Raw genomic sequence first — 27669 nt, forward strand, 5'->3', positions numbered from 1 at the left:
TCCTTCCTCCGTTCAAGTGAACGAGCCCGATGAGCTGGCTAGATGGTGGCAGGAAAGGTTGCATCATGGGAAAAAGATGCACACGATTTGCTGACATTATGCAGTGTACAACCCAGTACACATATTTGTAAATAACCATACGCTAGTGAGAAAAATAATTATCAAAATACTATTGATCAATGTAAAAAACAAACAAAAAAACAGTTGGTTCAAAGAGACATGGCGCATCACTTGCAGCTCACTGCTCCTTAATTACTATTCCATTCCATTATCAATACCGCTTCATCCTCATTAGGGTCGTGGGGCGCTGGAGCCGATCCCAGCTGACATAGGGCGAAGGCAGGGTCGCCTGGACAGGCCGCCAGTCCATCCAGGGCTCACATAGAGACAGACAACCATTCACACCTTTGGGCAATTTAGAGATCAATTAACCTGCTGCATGTCTTTGGACTGTGGGAGGAAGCCGGAGAACACGGAGGGAACCCACGCTGACACGAGGAGAACATGCAAACTCCACACAGAAGGACCGACCTGTCCGGGAATTGAACCCACGGCCCTCTTGCAGTGAGGCGACAGTGCACCACCATTACACCACCGTGCAGCCCTTAATTCCTTAATTACTAAGGATGGGTTAAATGCAGAGAATACATTTCGTTGCCTGTGTACCTGTACTCTGTGCAATGACGATAGATTGAATCCAATCCAAAACATGACATTGTTTGAAAGAACGCCATTAACCAAAAAGGAAAATACATCCACTGTTGAACTCTATCTCTCCAGATCAATATTATAAATTTCAATTATTTTAAAATAATAATCAATCGCCTGTTTTGATGTTTAAAAATAGACTTCTTATTTTAAAATTAATTGAAATATATGAGTTAATATCATTGGAATGTTTTGTGTCACTTAAAAACAACAACAACAACAACAAAAACAAATATATATATATATTAAAGTGACACAAACATAACAATGGTATTCATTCAATATATTTCAATTAATTTTAAAATAATAAGCAACTGCCTGTTTTGTTGTGTTTAATAATAGACATAACTTGAATGAAAAAAGATAATGTATGTATATATATATATATATTAATGTGATACAACATTTGGTATACATTTCAATTAATTTTAAAATATAAGCATTTGCCTGTTTGTCTGAAATAAACTGAATTGAATGATTATGTATATTATTAAATAATAGACATAACTTGAATGAATTTGTTTATATATGTATGTATATCTATATATAGATATACATACACATTTTGAAGTGACACAAAACATTCCAATGGTATTTCCTCAATATATGTCAATCATGTTTTTTTTATTTTGGTCTCTGTGTTCAACAATAACTACTTTTTAACAGGAAGCCTAACTTGAAGTGTACAAATGAATACAGATAAATAAATAAAGTGTGAAATAAAGTTTGAAATAAGCAGATCAATAAATAAAGTGTCAAATAAAGCAGATAGGAAATAAAGTAGAAAAAGAAAAGACACACACCTCCAGGCGGGTGTTGATTGCGTCGCTCTGGCGCGTCATACACATGCGACACAAACAAACCTTCGCAGGTAGTTAGGTTAGCTAGATAGTGAACGTTAAATGTCGCAGTTACACTGTTTCATTAGAGTGAATGTGGTATTGTGAGGGTGACGATGATTCCGGTGAGCTACATTCTGTTGTGCGGGCAGTTCCTGCTGCTGCTGGCGGTCGTTTTCTTACAATGTCTGGGAGGAATTTACTCCCAAAACTCGTCGACAACGGAGACTCCCTCAGCTTCTCCTCGCCAGGGAGCGACAACGGTCCCGTTCAACGAGCAGCCGACGGACAACGTGAAATATGAAGTACCGGGAGAAAGCACGACTAATGATAGCTACGAGTACAACCCCCCATCTCCGGTCGTCCTCTGCAGCTATCTGTGAGTAACGGGAGGCGGTGTCCTGGAAGAATGATATGCTAGCTAGCTAACGTCGATGCTAATCCTAGATGTTGCTGTGAGACAAAATATACTGCTTTCAGAAATGTGTCTTTATAACATATTTCATTTATATATATATTCTCTTAATAAAATATTTCATTTATATATATATATATTCTCTTGATAAAATATTTAATATTTAATATATATTATATATATAATATATCATATGTATATGATATATCATTTATATATATACCATTTATATATATATACCATTTATGTATTTATATGGCATACCATTTATATGATGTATATATATGATATTTAATTCAGTTTATTTTGTACAGCCCATTATTACAAATTTGCCTCAGAGGGCTTTACAATCTGTACACATAGACATCCCTGTCCCTATCCCTGTTTTTGTCAATAATAGAATTGTGGCTATCTTTTCTGGATACCCCCCCTAAAAAGGAAAAAAATAATAATATAATTAAACCACTATGACGAGCATTAACTGGATTTTAGATCCTTTTATTTTATTGCATACACAATGGCTGTTTGGCAGGGTTTTTTCATTCTCGATATAATTGTGGATATCTGTAATTGAAATGATGATCATTTAATGTTCATTCCTTCCCTCCTTATCTTTCTTGACACACACAATGTCTGATGAAGACCGGAGGAGTTCATCTTCTGTCAAGACCCCGTCGATCACGCCCTGAATCACAGCGCCTTCCTGGAGCTAGGCCACGGCTGTGTCGGGGTGAGTGCTGTTTCAAGAACATATGATATTATTAATCACGGCCAGACTTAATTTGGTCTTTCTTCTTCTACGGTTTCTGTCTTTCTAGTGGGGTGGCCAGACTCAGAAAGAGGTGAACCACACGAAGGTCGTGTGCACGGCCCTCGAGGGCATCGAGTGCGCCGGAGCCAAAGAGTTCCTCAGAGGAAACGTGCCCTGCATCAGGTAAGGCGGCGCGTACGAACTATCAGACAAGGACAGAAAAACACGGACATAAATCGAACATAAATCGTCATCCTCCATATTGAACCAACCCCCCCCCCCCCCCTCTCCAGGCTACAAAGGATTATGTACAAAATGCTCGCTCCAGGAAGCCAGACACATCGACACCCAATGCTAAAAAGAAAAATGGTGCAACAGCATTGCAGAACAGGAAACTCCTTATGTCCGTCAACACCATTAAATCATAAAAAACTGTAATATCGCTGACCCATTCCTCCAGAGTCACTTGGGTCCCAACATTTATTGTTCTTAATTATCAGAATTAGCTTGAAATGTGTGCTCACATTTCAGAATGCAATTTTTTGAATCCGCTGATGTTTCAACTTAATGTTCAGGGGAAATCTAAATTATTATTTGCGTGTCGCATCGTCCTCTGGCATCACCAGGTAATGCCGCCGTAGAGGTAAATATCTGCGTCGTACGCTTCTACATGGTGATTATTATTATCTTTATTTTAAAGGGACAATGTCAAATGTCACCATTTGATGCCCTGAACCAGGTTGTAAGCTAGACAGCTTGTGCAACAGCGCTTGACTGCAAGATGTACCGACTCAAAACATATATAAACTTGGGAGTAGACTGGATGCAAGTTTCTGAGAATCACACACAAGGCATATTATTTTCTGCAAGTGCATCAGCTTATATAGACCTGGTCACATGACACATTTTTTAAATTTCCCCACTGTGGGACGAATAAAGGAATATCATATGACACACACACCTGAAATGCATAAGCAATAATTGAGAGCACAACCAGTTCTCCATTATTCAATTAACACAGCTAGTTTGCATCTGTTGTCCCTTGAAAGACCATATCAAATGTAAAACGATAAAAAACATAAAATAATAACAAACAAAACAATAACAGACAGTACAGGTTAAGACACAGGTTAAACAACTAAATACGAACAATGCGAAGCTTCAGTACAGCACATTAAAAGTAAGTAATACAGCCTATTAAAAGTAAGTAATAAAAACCTTTAAGAGTAAGTGATAAACCATTAAAAGTCAGTAATACGAGCCATAGTCATTTTGCTCAACAGGTGCAGCGCTGACCAGCTGTCAACTCTGATTGTGTTGATTATTTATAAAATTGTTGATAAAGCTGCAGCTCTTCATCATGTCATGTGGCTTTCACAGAAAAGGCTGATGAAGTCGTCTTCTTGCACACACACAATGTTTCAAGACGTCTGGATACATTTTTTTTTTTAATTCAGTAAAAAAGCGTTCATCTTTTCTTTTTGCCACCTGTCTCAACGACTGCTCGCTGGGATGAAGTGTCTGTTTTTAGTAATGAGCTGATGACGGCTGCATTTTGACGAATGCATGCTCACTGCATTGGTAGAGCAGACAGACGACAGATACCACAAAAACAAAAGTCCTCCTCGAAGGAGCCACTTCTAAATTCAGACGAGTCTCCGTGGCATCGCAGCACCACTAGGGGGCGGTGTCTCCCAACGTTACTCTGTGTTGTCTGGCGCCGTGGTCAGTGGACACTATCGCAACAGCAACCGGAAACAGTAGCGGAGGAGAAAATAAACAACTGACAGTCGACTTCTTCTAAATACTACTGTTGTTGAGTCACGGAATGTAATTTTAATTTTAAGATGTTTTCAGGCGAGACGTTAGTAGTTTAAAAATCAAATCTGTGGTCTGTTTGTTATGATTCAGCCTAATAAAGATCTGCGCCGTAGATTTGAGGTTCTGCTCGCTCAGTGAGCTCCGCAGCGCCGGGCGGTCAGCGCTGTGTGGCCGCCGACAGCAGCCTGATCTCGGCAGGACTTCTTTAAATGCTCCGCTGGCTCTGATGTCTCCGTGGCGGTTAAACATGAGATATAATTCGGTTTGGCGGATCTAACGAGCAGAAAGAGTTTATTATTTATTCACAGATAACGTTACATCAGTTTGACTGAGGGTTAAGATTCATAACTTAATATTTTAATTAAACTTCAACGTTGAACTATAACGGTGTCTTTTTACTTTTGACCGAATTGTTTGCAATTACATGTAATATAACTATATATATATATATATTAAGGCTGTCAGCGTTAACGCGTTAATCTATGCGATTAATTTGGCTGCGATTAACGCACTAAAATATTTTAACGCAACTTTGTTTACTTCCGGTGTGCGTTGAAGTTGTTTCACTCCTCTGAGTGTCAAGCCGCGGCAGTCCGCCTCCTTCCTCCCGTCTGCTCCTCGATATTCACAGAGAAGCAGAGGGCGACGTGTCGGTGACGCGGGGCGGAAGGTGCAGGGGACTTTTGTTGTTGCTCCGCCCCGATGCGCACGCTGACACGCCGGCATGGAGCTCTGGGGCGCGCGAGACGGAGAGCCGAGAAGAGTGACCGACACGTCGAGACAGAATGACATGCTGCTGTAGAGACGACCAACAACAGACGTTTAATAAAAGAACAAAGACGTCTTTAAGGAAAGAACCGTACATTACTTCTGCTGTAATCTGGTGTGATAGAGAATATTACAGGGGGGCGGGGCCTCACCCTGATAGAATGGTGGGGGAAACACTGGGATGTGTCATATGCAAAAGACTTTAAAAGGTGAATTTACATTGTTTTGTAAAATCGAGAAAATGAGCGCAGACTCCAGAGGGTTAACATTACATTTTGTCAGTTTACCAAGGCCACTGGTTCTGCTGTTCAGTGTTAAAGATGACAGGACCAATGGGGTCTCTAATACACCTTTGTTTACTTATCTGATGTTTCACTGAAGAAACAATTTATCATCCACGATATTAAATACCTCGCTGGCACTTTATAGGTAGGAGCCTCTTTGAAAACACAGCTCTGTGTGAAGTTTAGTCTTTAAAAAGAATACAATTAAACAAGTGTCTAAAATACACGCTGTCTGAAGGGATTACTCGTTCATTTAGAAGATTTAGTCTTTAGAAGAAAAAAAAACGTTTAATCGCGATTAATGAATTTCAAAATGTGCGATTAATTAGTTACATTTTTTTAATCGATTGACAGCCCTAATATATATATACATACACACACAAAATTTAAAATAAAATAATTATATTTAAAGAATCATGAAAAAAGCATGGTTGTGTTTTGATTGACTGTAAAAAAATATTTACAGTGAATAATTGGAGTAAACTCATGAGCAAGAACAGCTGATGTGGTGACATCATCAAGTCAGCTGCTGGTCCAATCATAGAAAGACCGTCCCCCCTGTCCTTTGGAGTCTGGACTCCCAAGACCAGACTCCAAAAGAACACAAGTCTGTGTTCTTGGGATTGATAAATGCCGTTCGTTCCTTTGCATTGTCGTGCATCCAAACCTTTTTTTTCCCCTCAAGCTTCTTTCGAAATTAGTTTGTATCATCTTGAATAATTGAGGTCGGTGGCATTAAATGTCTTTTTTTTGTTTTTGTAAATGCACAGGTACACCGGCCACTACTTCATCACCACGCTGCTGTACTCCTTCTTCCTGGGCTGCTTCGGGGTCGACCGCTTCTGCCTGGGCCACACCGGCACCGCCGTCGGGAAGCTGCTCACCCTGGGCGGCCTGGGCATCTGGTGGTTCGTGGACCTGATCCTGCTCATCACCGGTGGCCTGATGCCCAGCGACTACAGCAACTGGTGCACATACTACTGAGGGGCACCGGCAGGCCGTGGTCGGGTGGGGGGGGGGTCGTTTCTCATTCAGACATTATCAGTTATAAATTGAGAACGCCAGTGATGGTGGGGCCTTAGCCAGCCATCGTTATGGACCTGGGGGCTCGGTACCTCCCGAGGACGCCTTGAGGGTCCCAGGATGCTGCCGAGAAGAATAAGGAATCTTCTCATTTTTTATTTGAATTAAATCCTCTTGAAATGTCCCACAAAAATAATTACTATTGTACTCACAGCCACAGGGATGACAGATTGATGATGATGGTATTTAACTGTCAACTAAGGTCTCTTTCACACCTGTAGAGCAGTTCATACGGTCCGGACCAGGGGCGTAGTCTAGCCTTTCAGTCCTAGTCTGCCTATTGATCACTTTTGACTTGATGGACACATGAAGTAGGACTCGAGTACTTAGTGATGTCATGGGGGGGCGTCGCCACAGTTACTGAGGGGTTTGCGTAAATAGATGCAATGCTCACAAGACGGCGCCCTTGACATCTGTCGACCAGCAGAGGGAGCCAAACGAACACATCTGGTGTCAGTATGGCAGGCGGCGGTTTGGCTGCCACCCCACGGACGGGCACTTGGTCCCAGTCCAGTTGTTCAGCGCCAAGAGGAGTCCAAACCACTGGGTGTTGCGACGGTAAAGAAGCCGACATCTTGTCGGTGGTCTCTTTGCGACACCAGAGAACACAAAGAAACACACTGGGCTCAGTGAGGTCCAAGCATGACTTGCTGACGTCACACACATCATTCAGTCCCGTCGACCCATGTGACCTCTCCGTTTGTCAAACAGCGGAAACACAAACTTTAAAAGGGCAACGATGTTCTTTTTCTTCTTCGTTTCCGACCTGCAGGTGTGAAAGTGATGCACGTTTTGGGGATTAAAATGATAGAAAATACAATTAACTCTTGGCACCCGTTGGAATCCACATTTCCTGCAGCGACGGTCCCCCCCACTCCCATCGCCGTGGTAACGGCCTCGTGAGCTCACCAAGTTCACTTCTTATCCGAGGCGACCTGCTGCTTTAATGTGTTCCAGCTGCTCTTGGATCTTTGAACTTTTTTCCTCCTCAAGCTGACGAGGTGATGATTTATTGTATTTTTCTTTTAAAGGCGTTCCTTTAACTCAGGAGGGATGGGGGGGGTCTCTGTGGGAGGAGCTCCCCGCCTGTCGGAACCTGTTCACATGTCTTCAGCTATAACTCATTTAGTTCAGACACAGATGGGGGCCTCGCATTAAATATTAAAATCGTTTCCATTGTTAAACTTCTCGTGGAGGGGTTTACGTGCTCGCTCGTCATTTGGAGCGGGGATCCATGAAACTCGGATCGTAAGAAGTTGAAGAAGACACAACGTTGAGGTGTCGACTTCTATTTTCAGCCTGCTAGTGTTTTTTTCTTCATTTTAGCGCGTCGTTTTATATGCCGATTATGAAATCTGTACATAAGATCTACTTTCATCTGGATATACTTGTAAAATGTGTACAATATTGATCCGCCTAATAGAAGCTTTTATATTATTTAACTGAGATCCACTGTTCAACATAGGCGTTCGCCGTATGTCTTTTAATAAGTATATTTTGTATATGTTTTAATGACTTTTCTTTGAGCGGCATGCCGATTTGACAGTTTTTCCTTTGTCGTTGGCTCGTTTTCGGCCTGAAATAAGGAAACGAGTCCACGAGGCGGAGCGCCCCGTGTGCAAGTTGGACCTGATCTTTAACTCCCTCCTGTTGCGATGATGAGAAGCAATCCAAAGTGTCTCGTGTTGTATTCATCACTGGCGTTATGACTCAATAAAAAGGCTCTGGCACGCCGCGTGTCCTCTGGTTTGATTTAATGGGCTGGCGCAGGACGTCAATACAACAGATTGTTGTCTCTGCTGAGTACTTTGAGTATTGACGCGGGTTACGAGCGGGGGATTGATCGAGCACCGTAAGTTCCTCCAGGCACGCGCCACGAGATCCATATTTTGATTGATAAATAAATGTTTTGATCGGAAACGACAGTCTCGAATCCGATGCCGTCGTATAACTCGGATCCTATTCTACTTTTCTGGTGGTTTGAGGCCTGCGGACTATTCGCCATCTTCCTGTGAACAGGAAGTGGCGTAGAGACGGATCTGGTAGCAACCTGTCAATCCCCCTCGGAGCCCCGCCCTAAAGCATACTCTGCTTTATGCTCTATTTCACCATCATTTGCGAAATGAACAACAGTGGGTCTAGCAGCCAGCACAACACACTCAACTCTCCAACACAGCTCTCCAGGTGTTGAGTGGCATTATGGGAAACGTAGGCAACGGGTTTTGACAGAGGAACGCGTGGAGAGATAAACGATCGTCCACGGCGAGTCGGACAACATTAAAAGTGCAACGCTCAATCGACTGAGCACTGGGCGACTCACGACAGCACCACATATGGATTCATCCGCAGATGAAAATAGTCCCAAACAAACTTGACAATACTGAGCAGCTGTTTCAGGAAAAAGGTTCCATATAATACTGAGCTTGTAAAGTATTGACGGAGAAAGACGATTCATTAGTGAGGATAAACTACTAATGACATTTAGTATTGATAATGATGACGCAATCAATAAATCACTTCACCCGGACTCTGAGTTGCTTTATTCTTTATTTTTCCAACCATCTATATTTATCTCACATTTATGTACACAGTTAAAACATTCACCAAAATCAAAGACATACATGTAGATTCAACGATTATACAACAAACACAAACAGGACTATTTCCTAAAAAGAGTACACAATCTTTGATAAGAAAGATCCAAAAAAATATATATTTTTAGTACTAACATTAATACAAACATGCACACAGTCGGAGTGTTATGAACTGCATTTGTGTCAGTCAGCTGATCGGCTCGTGGTGCCACACATTCTATAAAATGTTTTTTAAATCCACTCTGCTGTTCATGGAGGTCTGGGGACATTTAATATTACATATATTCATAATATAAAAGAAAAGTGCTATCCGCTATTCGATCACAGTTTGAGGATCAACTCATGTACTTGAGCTGCATTTCCACGTCTCAGTACCCGTGTCCACTAAAGCTGAATCTCAATCATGTTTAAGTAGGTTCTATATTATATTGACAGTGGGTGTTAGATCCCGTCCCTTTTTTGTCTTAACAGCAGGCCTATAAAATAACCTTTATTATCATCATCGGTTATGCAGTAAAAAAAAGTGTTTTATGTCGCAGTAAATATGCATGATCCTCATTAACCATGGAGGATATAGTTACAGCGAGTAACGCGGCCTCAGGCTTCTTTATCCTCACCAACCAGAACATTCTGATTGAATACATGACATCATTAGAAAAAGAGTCGCGCGGCACACCGGTAGCCTCCAACTGTCGATATTGATACATCTGTGGCTTTGCGTCCACCCCAAACACAATGAAGGTGAATGGAATTAATACGTCACATGAACGTGAACAAAATTAGTTTTAGAAAAGTCACACAACACCTGGTTCTATTTCCAGAACCAAGAATATAGGGGGCATCACAAAATAGGCAACTAAAAAAATAATTATTATGCCGATAGTATTTCTGTCTAGAAATATTAGGCACCTTTTAGGCATGTATATCACAAAACAGGCAGAACAAGAGAGAAGTTTAATCGCTCAGCACCCCCCCCTGTCGACGCCGCGTGTCCCTTTCCTATCTCAGGGGGGGCATCATGCAGGAGTTATGCTTAGGGCACACTGACTACTACGACCCCCAAGAGACGAAGTGTCCTCTTTTTCACAAACTCAAATCTGGTCACCCTAACTAAATGTATTTGAGTGAGGAAATACTTCATTTAAATTAGTTTGAAGTTTAAATACGATACAGAAAGTAATTGGAATAAAATATATGACTTACTTCGGATAAGAATATTCTTTTTTGACAGCTTTTGTAACAGGTTAACATGCGTATAACACAGTGAGGCCTGTGGATTATCACCATATTGTCTCCAGAAAAAAACTATCTGCTGCCGAAACTTTTCCAACGGCAAGTGAAATTCCATTTACCACCATCGTATTGGGGTGGAGGTTGAAACCTCGCCGATGGGTTTCCTTTAAAACGTGAGCCAATCAATTCACAACTATCTGCATGTATTTTTGCGTACCGGCCCTTTAAATGAATGGTTCATTTGTCATTTCTTTTCTGTCTTCTTAACGGCGAACATTCCATCTGAGATCGTCCTCCGTGAAGTGTTATGGAGACAAACCGGGAAAAACACAACTTTAAATCTGATTATGGGATACGATGAAACATGAGGATATTGTCCTCTGCAGGTGTGTGTTTTCCTCTCTGTTTAATTGCTCTACCGCTTTACTTTGGATCACTAATTCTCCTCTTGTACATCTTTTTTCATGGTTTCGAGGGGATTCTCATTTTAGTTGCCACACTTAGAGCTCTCGGCTATTAATACAGGACACAGTCCATTAATGTCCGATATATATTGTCTTCTGGAGGAACAAATATATGCTGGCAAACCAATCCATTCTGTTTCCATATCTGTCACACCGTACCAGATGTCAAGTCCGACCACAGCATTGTAACGTTACGTGGATGTGTAGTAAACAACAGCTGTCTGCACTTGAATCAAATGACACCTTATGTTTTTTTTTACCTTTCAGACTCGAGGCGGTTGAAGAGCAGCCGTGCGGTCTCTCAGCGAGGCTCTCATGCTCACCACAGGGTTCTTGATCCAGATCCAGGTCTGGATCCATGTGGTGTCTGCATCCATCATAGACCGTGAGTGTGTGGGGGGGGGGGGGGGGGGGGGACAGGCTGGTAGACCTCTTGGCAAAGCCTTAACCCTTGTGTTGCCTTCGGGTCATTTTGACCCGAATCAATATTACACCCTCCCCCCGCCTATGGGTCATTTTTACCCGATTCAATGTTTCACCCTCCTGTTACCTTTATATTTAGTAACATATTTTACCCTTTGGGTTCAATTTGACGCCAGCAATTAAAACCTCCAGAAAATTATTAGAATTAATATTGTTTTCCAAGTTTAAGTGTGAGGCACTTTATGTTTGTTTGTTGACTACCGAAAGAACACCGACATTAAACATTGAATGGGGTCAAATTAATCCGAAGGCGGGGGGAGGGTGTAATATTGATTCGGGTCAAAATGACCCGAAGGCAACACAAGGGTTAAAGGAGCAGTGTACGGGTGGTTTGGGGACATCCGGCGGTAAAGTTGCAGATTGCACACAGCAGAGCACCCCCTCCCTTTTCCAAAAACATGACGAGAAGAATGTCTCAGGGGGCAGTGTCTGGTTTGTCCGTTCTGTGCTCCCGTAGTAATGGGAGAAAAAAATCAGGTAATTACACACTAATGAAAAAGAAGTAATGAATATCTGTTATATATGTTTCTCTGTTTGCCGACCAACACGTGATCCCGCCTCCACAAGAAAGGCGGGATTTTTCTCTTTCACACTTCCCCTGAGGGAAATTACACGGGTTGAAATGCAGCCTTGGAGAGAAAACCACGTGGTTTAATTGGGACCTTTGTGCCCTGCAGATTGGACTTTTTCTTCTCTTTTGCTCTCGAGTAGCCGGCGTTAGCGTCTTTGCTTTCCCTTCCCCTGTGATCGGCGAACATTATTTGAGTAAATTGGCGGCTCTGGAAAGTCTTGGACAGAGGAGCGGGAATCATTCTATCTCTTTGGGCGTGAGGGTCAGAGTAACGTCCTCCCCCTTTCGCCTCACCACTACCGAAAGCACATCAGCGCTCCGGACGGCTTCCATCACGTCCCGCGTGGAGCCAACGAGCCGCCCGTCGATGGCGAGGATGACGTCGCGACCCATAAAGCCGGCGCTGCGGATAAGAGAACACGTTAACCTCGAGAGAAAAAAACAAAGCAATTTTTCGGAACGTTTTTTTTTCTCCTTCTTTTCTTTGCTCCTGTCACATTTTTCTCTCTGTGGCCTTGATTTGAACTGCAGTACAAAAGTCCTCCTGTATCGCTATGGAAACAGCACAACCGTGGCGAGAAGCAGAGAGAACAAAAGCAATGTCTTAATTTATTTCACAAATGTTGGAAAACACTGGAATCTATATATCCAACATGTCTCCAAATGTTACGAATGTTGGGAAGCTCTAAGTTATATATATATATTGAACTATTCACATTTTTAAAGCCTCTCTGTTCAGCAGCCTGCAGTTCATGGATTTTTTATCAAATGTTCATGACTGATCAATCTTCCTATTTTTTTTACAGGATCTGGTCACTAAATATTAAATGAGACATGTAGAAATGAAACGTTTTCTGATGAAATGTCACACTTATAGGCTTTGTATTGCATGCTTTTTTTCTAACGGTAGCATGTGTAGCTCACGTTGTGTTCAAGGACCGTCGGAACAATGATAATCTGACGATAATGACAGGTTTTTTTTTCAGCTTCTGGCCCGGATAAGCAGTTTCGTTTTCCAATGGGTTTTGGGGCTCAGTAAAACAGGCCCAACCACGCTGGGTGGATCTCACAGGACAACAGTGACCTTAAGACAAGTGTGTTCCTGTGTCAGGTTTCTTCTCACCTTACATGGGATCATGGCTTCATCGTGCATCTAAATGCCAGTTCACAGCTCTGCTTTTGCATTTCGTAGCTCTGTCCATCAAGGGCAACTGATTAGCTCCAGATAAGGCTGTCCAATGAAAAGACAGCACAGTATGCTATTTGGACACGTGCCTGTGTCAATTAAGAATTACTGTATTTATTTTAAGGATAGGTGATGCTAATGTGTCTTTGGACTGAAAAAAACCTGCAAGGATTCAATGCTTTTTACAAAAAATTCCAGTTTCTGTTCAACATTGACATAAATCCTGGATAAAATATTATCATATTAACAATGGATCAAATTAAAACCTTTAGAGAGCATGTCAGTGTCTGTCAGCTCATCTTATATGCGTCCCTCTCGAGGAAACGGAAAACCATCAGCGAATATCAATAATCTGTATTTTGTGAAATCGTAAATTGAATGGGATGATTGTAGCTGGCCTCTTACCTGGATGCAGCTGTTCCAGGTATTACCTCATAGACGTAAACACCTGAGCTCACATCTGGAAATTCGGCCTCGTTCTCTTTGAGATCTCGGATCAAGCTGGAAAAATGGAGACAAAGAAGATTAGATGAGAGAAATCTGGAAATGGAAGGAAACTAGTCATTCTGTGTCACTATATTTGGTTACCGTGACGACGTCAGCATCACATTAGGAAGTAAATCTAAATCTAAATCTGCCTTGACAAAAATAAAAGTAGTCCTTTAAAAAACATCACTTTAAAGATAGACATGTATTTATTTGTTGAACTATTTTGAACATCCCTATTCTTATATATACTCTATATATATATATATATATATTCATTGCCATTTATTCATTTCAGGATTTATTTTATTCGTAGAATTATTCATCTCGTAGGCATATTTATTTAATTTGAAGTGACATTACAGAAACATGAACTGTTTTTTATTCTAATTCAGAGAAAATGTGTGATACTGTATCAACGTACTAATTGATATTGGGACATAAAATCCCCAATTCAGTGGCAAAAGATCATCCACATATCCATTTACAATACGCTCGGTGCCCCTCACTTTACTACAGAGACTCTCGAGACTCGTTAAAAAATGGAATTCTTCCTAAAACCAGCAAGGAGTCGTTGACCTCGGCCCTCGTGACGTTCACTTACGATGGGGAGAGCTGCAGCATCCGAACGCCGATGGATTTCTTTTTCTCCGCGGTATTTCCTGAATGTAAATGAACGGATTGGATGAATTATTATTAGAAAAAGTGGAGGAGACAACGCGATCCACAACACAAAACACGAGACCCTGCTCACGGTTGGCTTGTCTGTAATGGGCTTCGGTGAGGAACTGCCGAATTCTGTCTGCGGGGACGGCGAAAGAGATTCCCGCCGCCACCTTCAGGGTATTTATACCGATTACCTCTCCGTCCTGGTGAAACAATCAGACATGGCAATTGAATACGGATTGAGCAAATCGATGATATTGTGGCAATGGAAAGCGAATTAAGCGAATTGGATTCGCCAAATCGATGAAAACGTGTCAATGGGAAAATAATTGAGTGAATCGGATTAAGTTGTACGTTGCAGGTTTTACGTAGTGAAACAGCTCTTTTTACGCGTTTACCCAGAAGCCATCGCGGCTATGCGTAAGTAACAAAATCATGTTGTTTAGGTTGTGGAATAACATCGCGGTCGAGCTTGAGAAAACCATGTTAACTAAGTGAAATATCTATGTTAATAACGGTGAAAAAGAACACGACACTCAATTAAACCAATTGCCGCGCTCTCGCTCACATTTTACTCCCGTTGAGAGCTTTCAATAGTTGAGCCGATGTGTTCGTATTGAATATGAATTATTGTACGTGCGTCTTGCACGCTAAATGAACCACACATTGTCGTGTAATACATGCGTCATGTCGCTTCTTCTCAAATGGTAATACGGTTTTCCCGATTGGAGAATTGGCTCCACCCACTGCGTATAGCGATAAACCAACTCTGAATAGTTATGCTTAATAATGCGAGTTGATCGAAACAAGACTTTGTTTCTTTCTTTTGCTTTGGGCGATTTTCTCCAAATTGTTTTTGAAAATTGCAATAGGTTTGGATGGAAAACTGGCAATTGTGATGTGAAGCGTTTCATTTCTACGGCTCTTTTTCTTCCAATGCACATTCCCAAGCTTGCGGTCTATTAAATATTCCTTTTTATCTTGAACAAAACCCATCAGTCGTGGTTATTGTAGTATCTTGTCTGGCTTTTTTACAGCGAAGGACGATTTATAACATGCCTCGTTGGTATGGCAACTGTTCTCCTTTAGAAAGCGCTGCATTTTTAGGAAAAGGGAGCCAGAGGTAGCAACCCTGATGAATGAATGTATCATCTGTATGATTTTATATTTATAAAAATGCAAAGGGCCCCCATAATCAGGTCTTGTCCTAAAATACTGCGAGGGAGGCTTAATCGTGAACCTGGGGGGACAGACCGGAGGCTTTGGGTATTAAATAAAACAAAAATCATGACCTTAGTCTTCACTGTCATGAATAAAACAGGAAAGATTGCCTGCTTAGCAGAGGGCATAACAAGTATGCAAATGATGAATAATAGTGTCATCACTTTTCATGCGCCATAAATCCTCTTACCAAGTTGACGAGCGGCCCGCCGGAGTTGCCGTACTGTGAATCAACAGAGCAACAAAAAAACATTTTGGATTTACTCGTCGTAAAAGTGGAACATAAAATTTGCCAAGAACAGATCAAATGAAAAAATAAACATAGAACCAAGACAGGGAAACAGGGTGTGCGGTTGTGTTCTCGCTCACATTGACGATGGCGTCGGTTTGGATGTAGTCCATGTCCGGGTCCTTAAGGCCCAGCTGCAGACCGTTGCGCTGGGCGGTGCTGATGATGCCCGTGGTGACGGTGTTCTGGAGGGAGAATGGGCTTCCCACCGCCACCACAAACTCACCGGGACGCATGTCTGAGGACCGGCCAAGAGGCAGCACAGGAAGGGGACTCTGCAGCAGAGAAGGGAACGCCGATCAATCTTATGAATCCATGAATCGCATTTAAAATTCTTCTCACCTACAAAGCCTTGATTGGTGATGCACCATCATGTCTTAGGGAGCTTGTAATACCATATTGCCCCACTAGAGAGCTGCCTCACTAAATGAATACTGAAAAAAATCGTCACAAATGTCATTTACGTAAATTTAACGTGACTGGTTTCGATAAACGGTGTGTTTGTTTGGCCCCTGTTAATTTGATATTTTGAAGTTTTATTTTCAAGGACCACAATGAGGACAGACTCAGACAGCTGGTGATCAGATCCCAATGGTAGACAAGCGTAAGATAGAACTGGATCGTGGGTAACGTAGGCAGCCGCTTTTGATGATCAATAGCGAATTAATAAAGACGAATAAAACAGTGTTGCGCTACCCTAAATATGTTAACACTGTTTGATTTCCATCAATTACATAATTTCTGATTAACATAACCAGAAATTATTTCTCCCCAGTGGACCTAACCTGTGTGTCTATTTTATGATTCCAGGACTTTTCTCATTTTACATCAAGTCTTTATTTAGGGTGGTGTGTGTGTGTGTGTGTGTGTAAGGAATTCACCTCTGGCATTGAAACAAAGCAATCGTTGCTTGTTCACAATTTTGTGAATATTATTAATTCAAACCTCTTAGACAATCCTTCATTGCCTGGATTGTCTCATCTCGAGTTGAATCTATGCCTTTGGTAATAAAAGCTGCGCCTATGTTCCTGACACCAAGTTTCATTAGCACCTATCTCAACATGGGATTTGTTGAATATAGAAGAAAAACAATTAAACTAAGCCTTAGCTTGTCCCTGCTTGCCTCCTCAAGGCTTATGCCATTCTTCTCTGGGGTGTTTTGCATTGCTCAGACAACAGTTATAGTCAAATCTCCTTGAGTCTTATGTCATCACAAATTTGCCTATTAGTCCGGCGTTAGAACTTCCTCTACACGGACCCAGAGAGTAACAGCATTGTACAGCTGTCACCATTCCCCTGATTGTTTTTCACAGACTCCTTCACCTTATAAAGCAGTCAAGAGACAGCGATTGCTCCAGCTTTCTCTTTTGGGATTCTTAAGGTACTCTTGTATTCAGATCACAACTAAAATGATGTTAATCGTGTGCTTCACACTGAGTGGAGTCTGACTGAAGGAGTCGAGACTCCACCTCTACCATACAAAGCAGCTGGTTGTGTAAGAGCGTGTCTACGCGCTGACATGTTTTATTCAGGATGGCATCTCGCCCAAACACCATAAATAATCGGAGGCGCTGAATTTTGCGAGACGTGATCAGAAACCGCCCCCAAAGGGACTCAGAAAACAGAAGAATAAAAGTTTCATTTTTTGTCAAGCAGAGGACCTTGTTGACTTTCGCCATGGAATAACTTATTGGGGGTTGATGACAAGCCAGAGGAAAACCCAAGTTAGCCTTATGCTGCGTTCACACCAAAAGCGTTGCGAATTTTCCGCGCGAGTAGATCCCATCCCATGGTTGCGTTTGATGCAAATTGCGCCTCAAGTTGAAATACTTCGAAGAGGACACTCACATCTGGTTCGATTTTGATGAGCGCAATGTCCATCTTCTGGTCCACGTCCTTGACTGAAGCGTCGTACTGCGAGCCGCTTTTCAGCTCAACTTTTATCCGCCGCTTGTTGTTGAGTACGTGAGCGCTGGTGATGATCCAGCCGTCCTCCGACACCACAAACCCAGAGCCACTTGACACAGACCTCCTCGCTGGAAAATGGCTCTCTGGCAAGAGGAAGGGCAAAAAGGAAAACATGTTAGTTTTTTTATCTGGAGGAATATGTGTCAAAAGTGACAATTTGGATGTACTCGCTTTGGATAGCTTTACCCCTGGAAGAGCTCTAGATGCACCACAGCTGGAACGATCTTGTCCACCACATCTGCGATGAAGTTGAACTTGTAGCGCATACTTCCTTGATGTTGCATTCCTTTGAGGACACAGGACCATAAATTACAAGTTATGCCATGTTAGGCCACTAAACTTTAACATGTGATGGAATAAATGCTGTAAAAAAACTATATTATAACTATTTCTGGCCATGCTAGCAGCGCTAGGATGTAAGTGTTGATATGTTGGCTCATCACACATTACAATAAATATCTCAACAACAACAACAGACAACCAGCAAATGTGGTGATCCGTCTTCCTGTAGCACCACCACAAGGTTTTCAGTTCAGGTTTTCAGTGAAATATCTTAACAGCTTTTGCCATTTAGGTTGCCACATCCAACAAAGAGTGTATTCGATGCTAATGTCATCATGCTAACATGCTCGCTGTGACAATGCTCTGTGAAGCGGTCAGAATTATAGAGGGGCCTACACTATCGCAAGCTGCACTCCCTGAATAAATATAAGGTTTTGGAAAATCCCAAAAAGCAATTTCAGAGCGAAGCAGACAGAAATGTCTTAAATATTCATTTGACCTGCATAAACAGGTTAGCAAGATAAAGATAGAAGCTAAAGTCTCCCGGTCACAGTGTAAACATGAACCAGAAGACAATGAAATGAAGGAACAACATGGTTCCTGTAAAGAGAGGTAGTCCTTCATTCACATTTTCAACCATTACAAATGAAATGACGTGCTGTTGTGATCTTCTAATGTTAGCTCCACGTAACGCTTTAGAAACTTACAACACTATTAGACACATTTTACCACGACTAGCTCCACCTCCGTGATAGCTACGCTATGATTGGCCATTCTGTGTCGGGGGGGTTGAACTTATCAAAAGGTAATTTAGGCACGGCCAGCTTTGACCCAAATGCTAACATTGCCATGCTAACACGGTGGCAAAGTTAACATGCAGACATTCTGTTAGGACTGAGTGGTGTTTGAACCCAAAATGCAGTACTCCGAAGGCAGGGAATGAGTTAATGCCTAACGAGGCGTTTTAATGTCCAACAAGGCAATTAGATGTCTATATATATATATCTATAAATCTACCTGAATACATAAAACTCACAGGCTGTTGTTAAGCATACGTATTTAGGTAGATATATAAAATATACTTCGGGGCATTCGGAAGAGTAGTCAGAGTCCAGGCAGGGGGTCATGGCACGGCAGGTCCGGAGTGAAAAAAGGTGTCAGAAGGAATGCAGCAAAGCACTGAAAACAGCTCTACAAAGTACGGACAGCAACAATGTAGCTCAAAGCTTCTCCTGGTACTTGCCAGGTGATTCTATGGGATGATCTGGCGAGGAGCAGGAGTGAAGACCGGGTTATTGTAGTCTCTGGAGTTGATTGTAACTGAGAGCAGGTGTGCAGTGCCAACGCCCAGTCAGCTCGTCACCAGGGAGGAAGGCTCAGATGAGCCTGAATGTTTAGATGGTAGAGTGTGGACAGCGCAGTGGATAGCGCACAGGAACTCCAGCAGCAGAACGCAGAGGTGGCGGGTTCGAAACCGTAACAGGACCCCCCCCTCGACGGGAGACCCCTGGCGACCCTCCAGGTGCATCAGGATGATCCCTGTAGAACTCTCGCAGGAGCTCAGGACTCATGATGAGGCCCCGGGAGACCCAACTGCGCTCCTCAGGTCCATACCCCTCCCAGTCGACCAGGTATTGGTACCCACGACCACAACGGCGCACTCGCAGTAGCCGCCGCACCGTCCACTGAGGATGCCCATCGACCATCTGTGGTGGAGGGGGAGCAAGGGGTGGAGGTGTCAAGGGACATGAGGAGATGGGTTTTATCTTGGAGACATGGAATACTGGGTGGACCCGCTTCATGGAGGAAGGGAGCTGGAGACGTACAGCAACAGGATTGATGATACGCTCAATCCTGAAAGGTCCCAGGAACCGGGGCGCCAGCTTCCGGGACTCCACTTGTAGTGGCAGGTCAGACGACGAGAGGTACACCTGCTGACCCACCCTGTACTGCGGGGCCTTGGTGCGCCGACGGTTGGCCCCTCGGCAAGCACGGGTGTTTGACCTTAGTAGAGCTGCACGGACAGTCCTCCATATTCTCCGGCATCGTTGTAGGTGGGCTTGCACTGAGGGGACGGCAACCTCCGTCTCCTGGGCCGGAAACAGGGGAGGCTGGTATCCCAGTGAGCACTCAAAGGGTGACATACCAGTGGCATCACAGACAAGGGTATTCATCGAGTACTCCACCCACGGCAGGTCCTTACTCCAGGATGACGGATGAAGAGCAGAAACGCATCGGAGGGCTGTCTCCATGTTCTGATTGGCCCGCTCCGCCTGTCCATTTGTCTGCGGGTGATACCCGGAGGAGAGACTGATGGTGGCGCCAATGCCCCTACAGAAAGCCTTCCAAACTTGGGAGGTAAACTGGGGGCCACGGTCACTAACGATGTCGGCTGGGAGTCCGTGTAGGCGATATACATGTTCCATGAGCAACTCAGCGGTCTCCTTTGAAGAAGGTAGCTTAGGGAGGGCCACGAGGTGCACAGCCTTGGAAAAACGGTCTACCACTGTGAGGATAACGGTGTTGCCCATGGACGGGGAAAGACCGGTGACGAAATCCAAAGAAATCTGTGACCAAGGACGACCCGGGACAGGAAGCGGGCGCAGGAGACCAGCAGGAGCCTGATGTGATGTCTTGCTTCGAGCACATACCGTGCAGGCAGAAACGAACCTCCGAACATCCTCCACCATTGTAGGCCACCAGAATCTCCGGCGCACAAATGACAGGGTGCGGGTGATCCCTGGATGACAAGCCACCCGGCTGGCATGACACCATTGGAGAACCTGGGACCGGACCGCATCAGGAACGAACAGTCGGTTGGGGGGTCCAGTTCCCGGATCAGGTTGAGTGCACTGAGCCCTCCTGACCGCTGCCTCGAGATCCGTGGTGATCACTCCAATCACCTGGGAAGCGGGGAGAATGGTGTCCCTGAATACATCAGGGCCGGTGGATGTAGGAGAACGAGAGATTCGGCTCACCTGGAATCCCCTGGTCTCCGGTGAGCCTAATCTTTTGGCCGACTGGGACAGTCGTCTCTGATGTGACCCCTCTGGCCACAATACATGCAGAGACCCCTGGTCCTCCAGTGCTCCCTCTCTGCAGCAGACAGACGTAGTCGGCCGACCTCCATTGGCTCATCACCTGAGTCTGAACCGAAAGTCTCAGATGAACACGAGAGAGTGGGAGTCAAACGCGAGGAGCCTTGATGTGAATGTGCCCTGGTCCTCCTGCGCTCACGGAGGCGTTCGTCAACATCACTGGCAAGGCTGATGAGACTATTGAGATCAGCAGGCTTATCTCTAACCAGCTCATCCTTCAGAACCTCCGTGAGGCCATCTCTAAAGATACAGCGCAGAGTGGAGTCCTGCCATCCCGCGCTGGCTGCGAGTGTGCGGAACTCGATTGCATAGGCAGCAACCGTGCGAGAGCCCTGCTTGATGTGGAGTAGCCGTGAGCCTGCATCCTGACCGGCGACGGGGTGATCAAAAACCCTCCTGAACTCCTCCTCGAAGTTGGCATAGTTGTGTCTTGTCCCCGGGTTGAAGCTCAAGAAAGACTGGACCCAACGAAGAGCGTCACCGGTAGTATGAGTGGCAACGTAGGCTACCCTGGCTGCATCGGCGGAAAACATGCTGGGCTGCATCTCGAAAACAAAATTGCACTGCAACATGAATCCCCTAAACTCTGTGAAAGCCCCATCATAAGGCTTAGGGCTAGCTAAGCTAGGCTCCCGGGCTATAGGACCAGGAGGGGGAAGTGGACCCGGAGCTGTAGTGACAGGAACTTGCGGGGCTGGTGAGGCTGCGGCACCCAGAGCAGTCAACTGGGTGGAAATGGTGTTCAACTGAGTTAGCAGGGCCTGTTGATCGCTGGCTAATTGCAGTAGTTGTTGAGAGTGGGTCCGCTGCTCCCCAGCAACGCTCTGCATCATACCAGAAGCCTCACGAAGTAGCCGGGCGTGGTCAGCAAGCACCTTGTCTTGGCGTTGAATAGCAGCATGGGCAGACGAGAGAGGCCCAGGTGGAGAGGCCTGACCTCCGGAGTCAGCTGAGTTCATGTTGGCCAGATCATCTGTTAGGACTGAGTGGTGTTTGAACCCAAAATGCAGTACTCCGAAGGCAGGGAATGAGTTAATGCCTAACGAGGCGTTTTGATGTCTATATATATATATCTATAAATCTACCTGAATACATAAAACTCACAGGCTGTTGTTAAGCATACGTATTTAGGTAGATATATAAAATATAAAAAAAACTTCGGGGCATTCGGAAGAGTAGTCAGAGTCCAGGCAGGGGGTCGTGGCACGGCAGGTCCGGAGTGAAAAAAGGTGTCAGAAGGAATGCAGCAAAGCACTGAAAACAGCTCTACAAAGTACGGACAGCAACAATGTAGCTCAAAGCTTCTCCTGGTACTTGCCAGGTGATTCTATGGGATGATCTGGCGAGGAGCAGGAGTGAAGACCGGGTTATTGTAGTCTCTGGAGTTGATTGTAACTGAGAGCAGGTGTGCAGTGCCAACGCCCAGTCAGCTCGTCACCAGGTAGGAAGGCTCAGATGAGCCTGAGTGTTTAGATGGTAGAGTGTGGACGGCGCAGTGGATATCGCACAGGAGCTCCAGCAGCAGAACGCAGAGGTGGTGGGTTCGAACCCCGTGGCGAGTTCGAAACCGTAACACATTCAGTAGGTTGTGTTTAAGGTCGGGTGACCAGACGTCCTCTTTTCCGTGGACATGTCCTCTTTTTGAGACCTAAAAAATGCGTCCGGCAGGGATTCCAAAAACGTCCGGGATTTTGCTTCGTCGGATATTTGTGTTTCTCTGGGTTTTCACAAACTAGTATTTACCCCTTACAAGTTTTGGAAATGGTATCTCCCTTACGTTCCACCTTTTTGCGCATGCTGCCAGATACACAATAATTATCCTCTAAATACGACCATTTTGAGCCTTTGGTACGATACTTCACCATTTCCAATCTGGCAACACTGAGCACCTTGCCGCCTCCACTAGTTGCATTGTTGTTTGTGCGGCATGCTATACACTACTACCAGCACCGCCGCTCCCATAATGCGAACTACGCGCTGTGCGTAGGGCACCAAGTCCTGAGGGGTCACCACAAAATAGGCAACAAAAAAAATCCTCATAGTTCTAATAATTATAATGCCGATATTATTTCAGTCTAGAAATATTAGGCACCTTTTAGGCATGTCCTGTATATCACAAAACAGGCAGAACGAGTCAGCCTTTACAGTTTTTCTCGATTGCTTAAACACATGTTTTGAAAGCATGCCTCGTTTTCTCAAAACTCTAAACACAAATCCCAAAACCACTCACACAAAATGCAAAACCCTTTATATCTCCTGCAAAATGCAACTTTGCTTTCAAAACAGTGTTATGTCACCTCAAAAGGGTATTTTGTTTTCAAATGACAAACACAGCCCATTATATGAGTAGACATTCTAAGCATCGATTGAACACTGATGTGCTCAATGGAAAACACTATGAAATGGGAAAACACCAGTATGAAGGCCTTATCAGGAGCATTATGCCTTTTCATGTCTAGTGTTACTGTACGCTTTCTCCTGTTGTAAAATATTGTAAATGTATAATATTTTAACTCAAAATATAAAACACACAAATATACAACAAAAATGTTTCTTTCTTTTTTCTAATTTTTTCACAAAACAAACAATAGAAAATAGACCAATACAGTCAACAAAAAAGAAAAGAAAAGTGTAAATAAAAAAGGACCAACAAAATACTCCTCTGCCTCTCTGGTCTCCTCTACCTTCCATGTTTTCATCCATTCTTCAAATCAGGAGGTCACCTGTGGCCCTTATATTGTTTGATTCCAAATTGCACAACAGCCATGGAAATGGAAGTTTTGCCAATTGAATAGCAGTGTGTTCTGTCTGGACACAAGGAGGTGTGGCATTGATGAAGTGTGCAAAGTAGAGAGGATGGTGTTTAGTGTTTTGAAGAAAGTGAGGTTAACAATTGAAATCTGTGTCTAAAGCAGATAATTGTGCTTATAGTTTAGCAGAATTGGTTTAGGGAGTTGGCACATGAGTTACAGGTTGTGGTCATTGTGTTCTAAGTTCCAGTTTTTGTGTGTAATCAATCGGAAAAAACTGTAAGTGGCCATTTCACAAACTGTTTTTTTGACACATCCGCACTGGTTCCATTTGCAATTTCTCCTTTTTTTTTTCAAACGTGCTTGAGGCCAATACAACGGTTGCGGTCCCGGGAGGAAAAATTTAAAAAAGTAACACAAGGATTAGCGAGTAGAGAAAAAGGCACAAAACAATATTTTTTTCATTTACATAATAACCTTTTTTTGCAATCAATAAATTATTTTTCTTTTTTCTTGCCACATGAATAATAAAAAAAAGACATCAAGGGGAGCTGTAGTCTATAAAAATGTTTTGCTCGTAGTTGAATGAGGTGAGATGCAGACAGGATGCAGTGATGAAAAGCAAGGTAGCACGCTATTTCCTCCACAGCAGTTAGGACTGCATGTCAGCGGGCTTTAAGAATCACCGTTTATTTTTGTCTTATTTGTGCAAGTTTAGCTGCCTTTTGTGTGTTTCTTCCCAAGTCTTTAAAATCAGACTGCAGCCAGGGTGGCTTTTAAACTGTGATTAGTTCAGTGTGGATCATTTTTTTAATCTATATTTGAGTAAATGTTAGACTGGATTTTCAATTCCTATCCACTTTTATAACCAACTTTTATTGCTGTTCATTTACCTGAGATCATGGACAAACAAAGCTCTCTATAACAACAATGATGTGGGATGTGCCAACGCCATCTATTCATCTGTGCTGCCATGCCTTGTTTCATTTATGCAGTATATTAGCTGTTTTTAAAATTTGATAGAGTTGAAGGCCGGAGTGCCGACTAGAGGAAATAAAAAGGTCAAACCTCGGCGGTTGGGTTCTTTTTTTCAAAATGCTATCTGCTGTGGACACCTGTGTTTGAGTCACCCGAGGGCAGTGCAATCTCTTCCCCTGATAATATCTCCAAAATTATCTTTGCCCGCTCTCCAAGCAAACAGGCAATCCCACATCTGATGCCCCCGCAGTCTGACTGATGGCGTGTTTACAGAGTTGCACAAATGAACTTGCCTCTGCAAAAACAACCTTATATGCAAATGTCTGCGTGCCTATTGCCAAGAGCGAGTTTGGCACCAGCTACTTTCGCCTTGTCAGAGAGAAGAACTAACACATCAACAGTATCCTCTCTGTTGCCAGGGAGATCCTTCATACCTTCAACTACCCTTTCAATGGCACTGTACTGCTTTATGCAAACTTTGTGTGATACCACTTGTACAACATGCCATCCAATCTGCTATCAAATGTGAGAACGAGTGTAGATCTGCACACAGAACGGCAATTTAGATCACTCATTCAGCATCCAACACAAATGTGTCAATTTAGAAAGGATAAATGACATGTTTCAAACCGTTAATGATCCTCTTGAACATAAATCATGTTTGTTAGACTTCAAATTGAAGACACGGTTGGTACGTGGCACCCTTAGAGCGCGGGGGGGGGGGGGGGGGGGGGGCACCATGTTCCTACAAGTGGTCTTAAAAATCTTCATTTGAGGAAATATTTTGCAGCCAAAATTGTTATTTTCAAGGTGATACTTGATACTTTCTTACTTTACAGGCCAATAAAGTAGACCATGTATATGAGATATGAGTTCACAGATCATTTGAATCCCCCCTTGGCATTGTGGAGGTTGGTTTATGGCTTCATGCTGGCTATAGACAGTCTATGGGTCACATCCATTGGCATTGCCCAGAACGCCTCTTTCCATTTCTTTCAACATAAAAAAGCTTTAGGATTTCATTTGGGGATTTCAATTTCACGTCCCCGCAGTCTCATCCCTCATATGTTGTTTACGTCTGTTGATTAAGATTCAATTCAATTCATGAGGTCAATGAAATTTATCATGGGCTTCATTCTTGTCACATGACATCTATTGCTTCTGTCCATCCTGGAGAGGGATCCTCCTCTGTTGCTCTCCTGAAGGTTTCTTCACTATTTTCCCTGTGAAAGTTTTTTTTCTTCTATTTTTTGGGTGTTTTTCCTGATCCGATGTGAGGTCCTGGGACAGGGATGTCGTATGTGTACAGATTGTAAACCCCTCTAAAGCAAATGTGTAACTTGTGATATCGGACTATACACAATAAACTGAATTGAATTGAATAGATATTCTATGTCCGGGAAGCAGTGTGCTCTTAAAATGTATGTAGATGTGCAAACAAGTCATTGTTTATGTAGATACACAAACCCTCCACCTTTTCTCTTCCCGGAATCCGCAGTTCAAAGGTCCCCAAAATGTGGCTCTAAAATGCCGTCCTTTCCACATGTCGAGAGAGTTTACTGACATCTTAATCACAGCTGTTTACATACCACCACATGCTAACACACTAAATTAGCCCCAGAGGAGCTGCATGATGCTATCAGCAGACAGCTGAATGCACACACCCAAAGGGAGCTGTTATTATAGCAGGAGACTATAATCACACAGATTTAAAGACTATCATGCCCAAACTGCACAAAAATGTAAAACTTCCAACCAGAGGCCAAAACAATCTTGATCAGGTTTACACAAAGATCCCAGATGCATACAAAACTGCACCATCCCCCCCACCTTGGCCTTTCAGACCAGATCTTCAAAGTAGCTGTCATTAAACCTCTCCTGAAGAAGCCCACTCTGGATCCAGAGGTGTTGGCTAACTACAGACCGATCTCTAACCTCCCCTTCCTCTCCAAGATCCTTGAGAAAGTGGTCGCAAATCAGTTGTGTGACTTTCGACATTATAATAGTTTATTTGAGGAGTTTCAGTCAGGATTTAGCAAACACCACAGCACCGAGACAGCACTGGTGAAAATTACAAATGACCTCTTAATGGCATCAGATAAAGGACTCCTCTCTGTACTGGTCTTGTTAGACCTTAGTGCTGCATTTGACACCATTGACCATGACATCCTATTACAGAGACTGGAGCAGTCGATTGGCATTTCAGGCACCGCACTAAGTTGGTTTAAATCCTATTTATCAGATCGATCTCAGTTTGTATTTGTAAACAATGAAGCCTTGATAACCACCAACGTTAGTCACGGAGTTCCACAAGGTTCTGTGCTTGGACCAATTTTATTTACCTTATACATGCATCCTTTGGGCAATATTATCAGGAAACACTCCATTAACTTTCATTGTTATGCAGATGATACTCAACTATATCTATTGATAAAACCAGAGGAAACCAACCAACTCAGTAAAATTCAAGCATGTCTTAAAGACATAAAAACATGGATGACCTGCAACTTCTTGATGTTAAACTCAGACAAAACCGAAGTAATTTTACTCGGCCCTGAGCACTTCAGAGATCAATTATCTGGTGATGTGGTTTCTGTAGATGGCATTGCCCTAGCATCCAACACCACAGTAAAGAATCTCGGCGTTATCTTTGATCGGGACTTGTCCTTTAACTCCCACGTAAAGCAAATCTCAAGGACTGCATTCTTTCATCGACGTAATATTTAAAAAA

The 27669-nt window shown here is 43.3% G+C and overlaps 2 protein-coding genes across 6 annotated transcripts in view; one reads left to right on the forward strand and one right to left on the reverse strand.

The window, feature by feature from the left end:
- Nucleotides 1–1570: 1570 nt before the first annotated feature.
- The window catches only part of tm2d2 (TM2 domain containing 2), a 125081-nt gene continuing 98982 nt past the window's right edge, over nucleotides 1571–27669 (forward strand). The window contains exons 1-6 of one of the 5 annotated variants that reach the window (XR_008832192.1): nucleotides 1571–1926; nucleotides 2605–2692; nucleotides 2781–2896; nucleotides 6357–6554; nucleotides 11228–11345; nucleotides 12988–13478. Coding sequence is in view for 1 of the 5 variants with exons in the window: in XM_056418040.1 (XP_056274015.1) it covers nucleotides 1664–1926; nucleotides 2605–2692; nucleotides 2781–2896; nucleotides 6357–6570 (681 nt within the window). In the remaining 4 variants the exon portion in view is untranslated. Of the gene's footprint in view, nucleotides 1927–2604; nucleotides 2693–2780; nucleotides 2897–6356; nucleotides 9197–11227; nucleotides 11346–12120; nucleotides 12189–12987; nucleotides 13479–27669 lie in introns of those variants that run through there. The other 4 variants (XR_008832194.1, XR_008832191.1, XR_008832193.1 and 1 more) reach the window with 4 other exon arrangements.
- Nucleotides 12239–19487, reverse strand: htra4 (HtrA serine peptidase 4). The gene is given in 9 exon segments (XM_056418038.1): nucleotides 12239–12417; nucleotides 13606–13701; nucleotides 14291–14348; nucleotides 14441–14555; nucleotides 15764–15796; nucleotides 15943–16137; nucleotides 17711–17891; nucleotides 17893–17913; nucleotides 18017–19487. Coding segments are annotated over 9 exon segments (963 nt in total). The 5' UTR covers nucleotides 18115–19487; the 3' UTR covers nucleotides 12239–12251.

Source organism: Pseudoliparis swirei, chromosome 7 (genome assembly GCF_029220125.1).
Source record: "Pseudoliparis swirei isolate HS2019 ecotype Mariana Trench chromosome 7, NWPU_hadal_v1, whole genome shotgun sequence".
In the NCBI taxonomy this organism is placed as follows: Eukaryota; Metazoa; Chordata; class Actinopteri; order Perciformes; family Liparidae; genus Pseudoliparis; species Pseudoliparis swirei.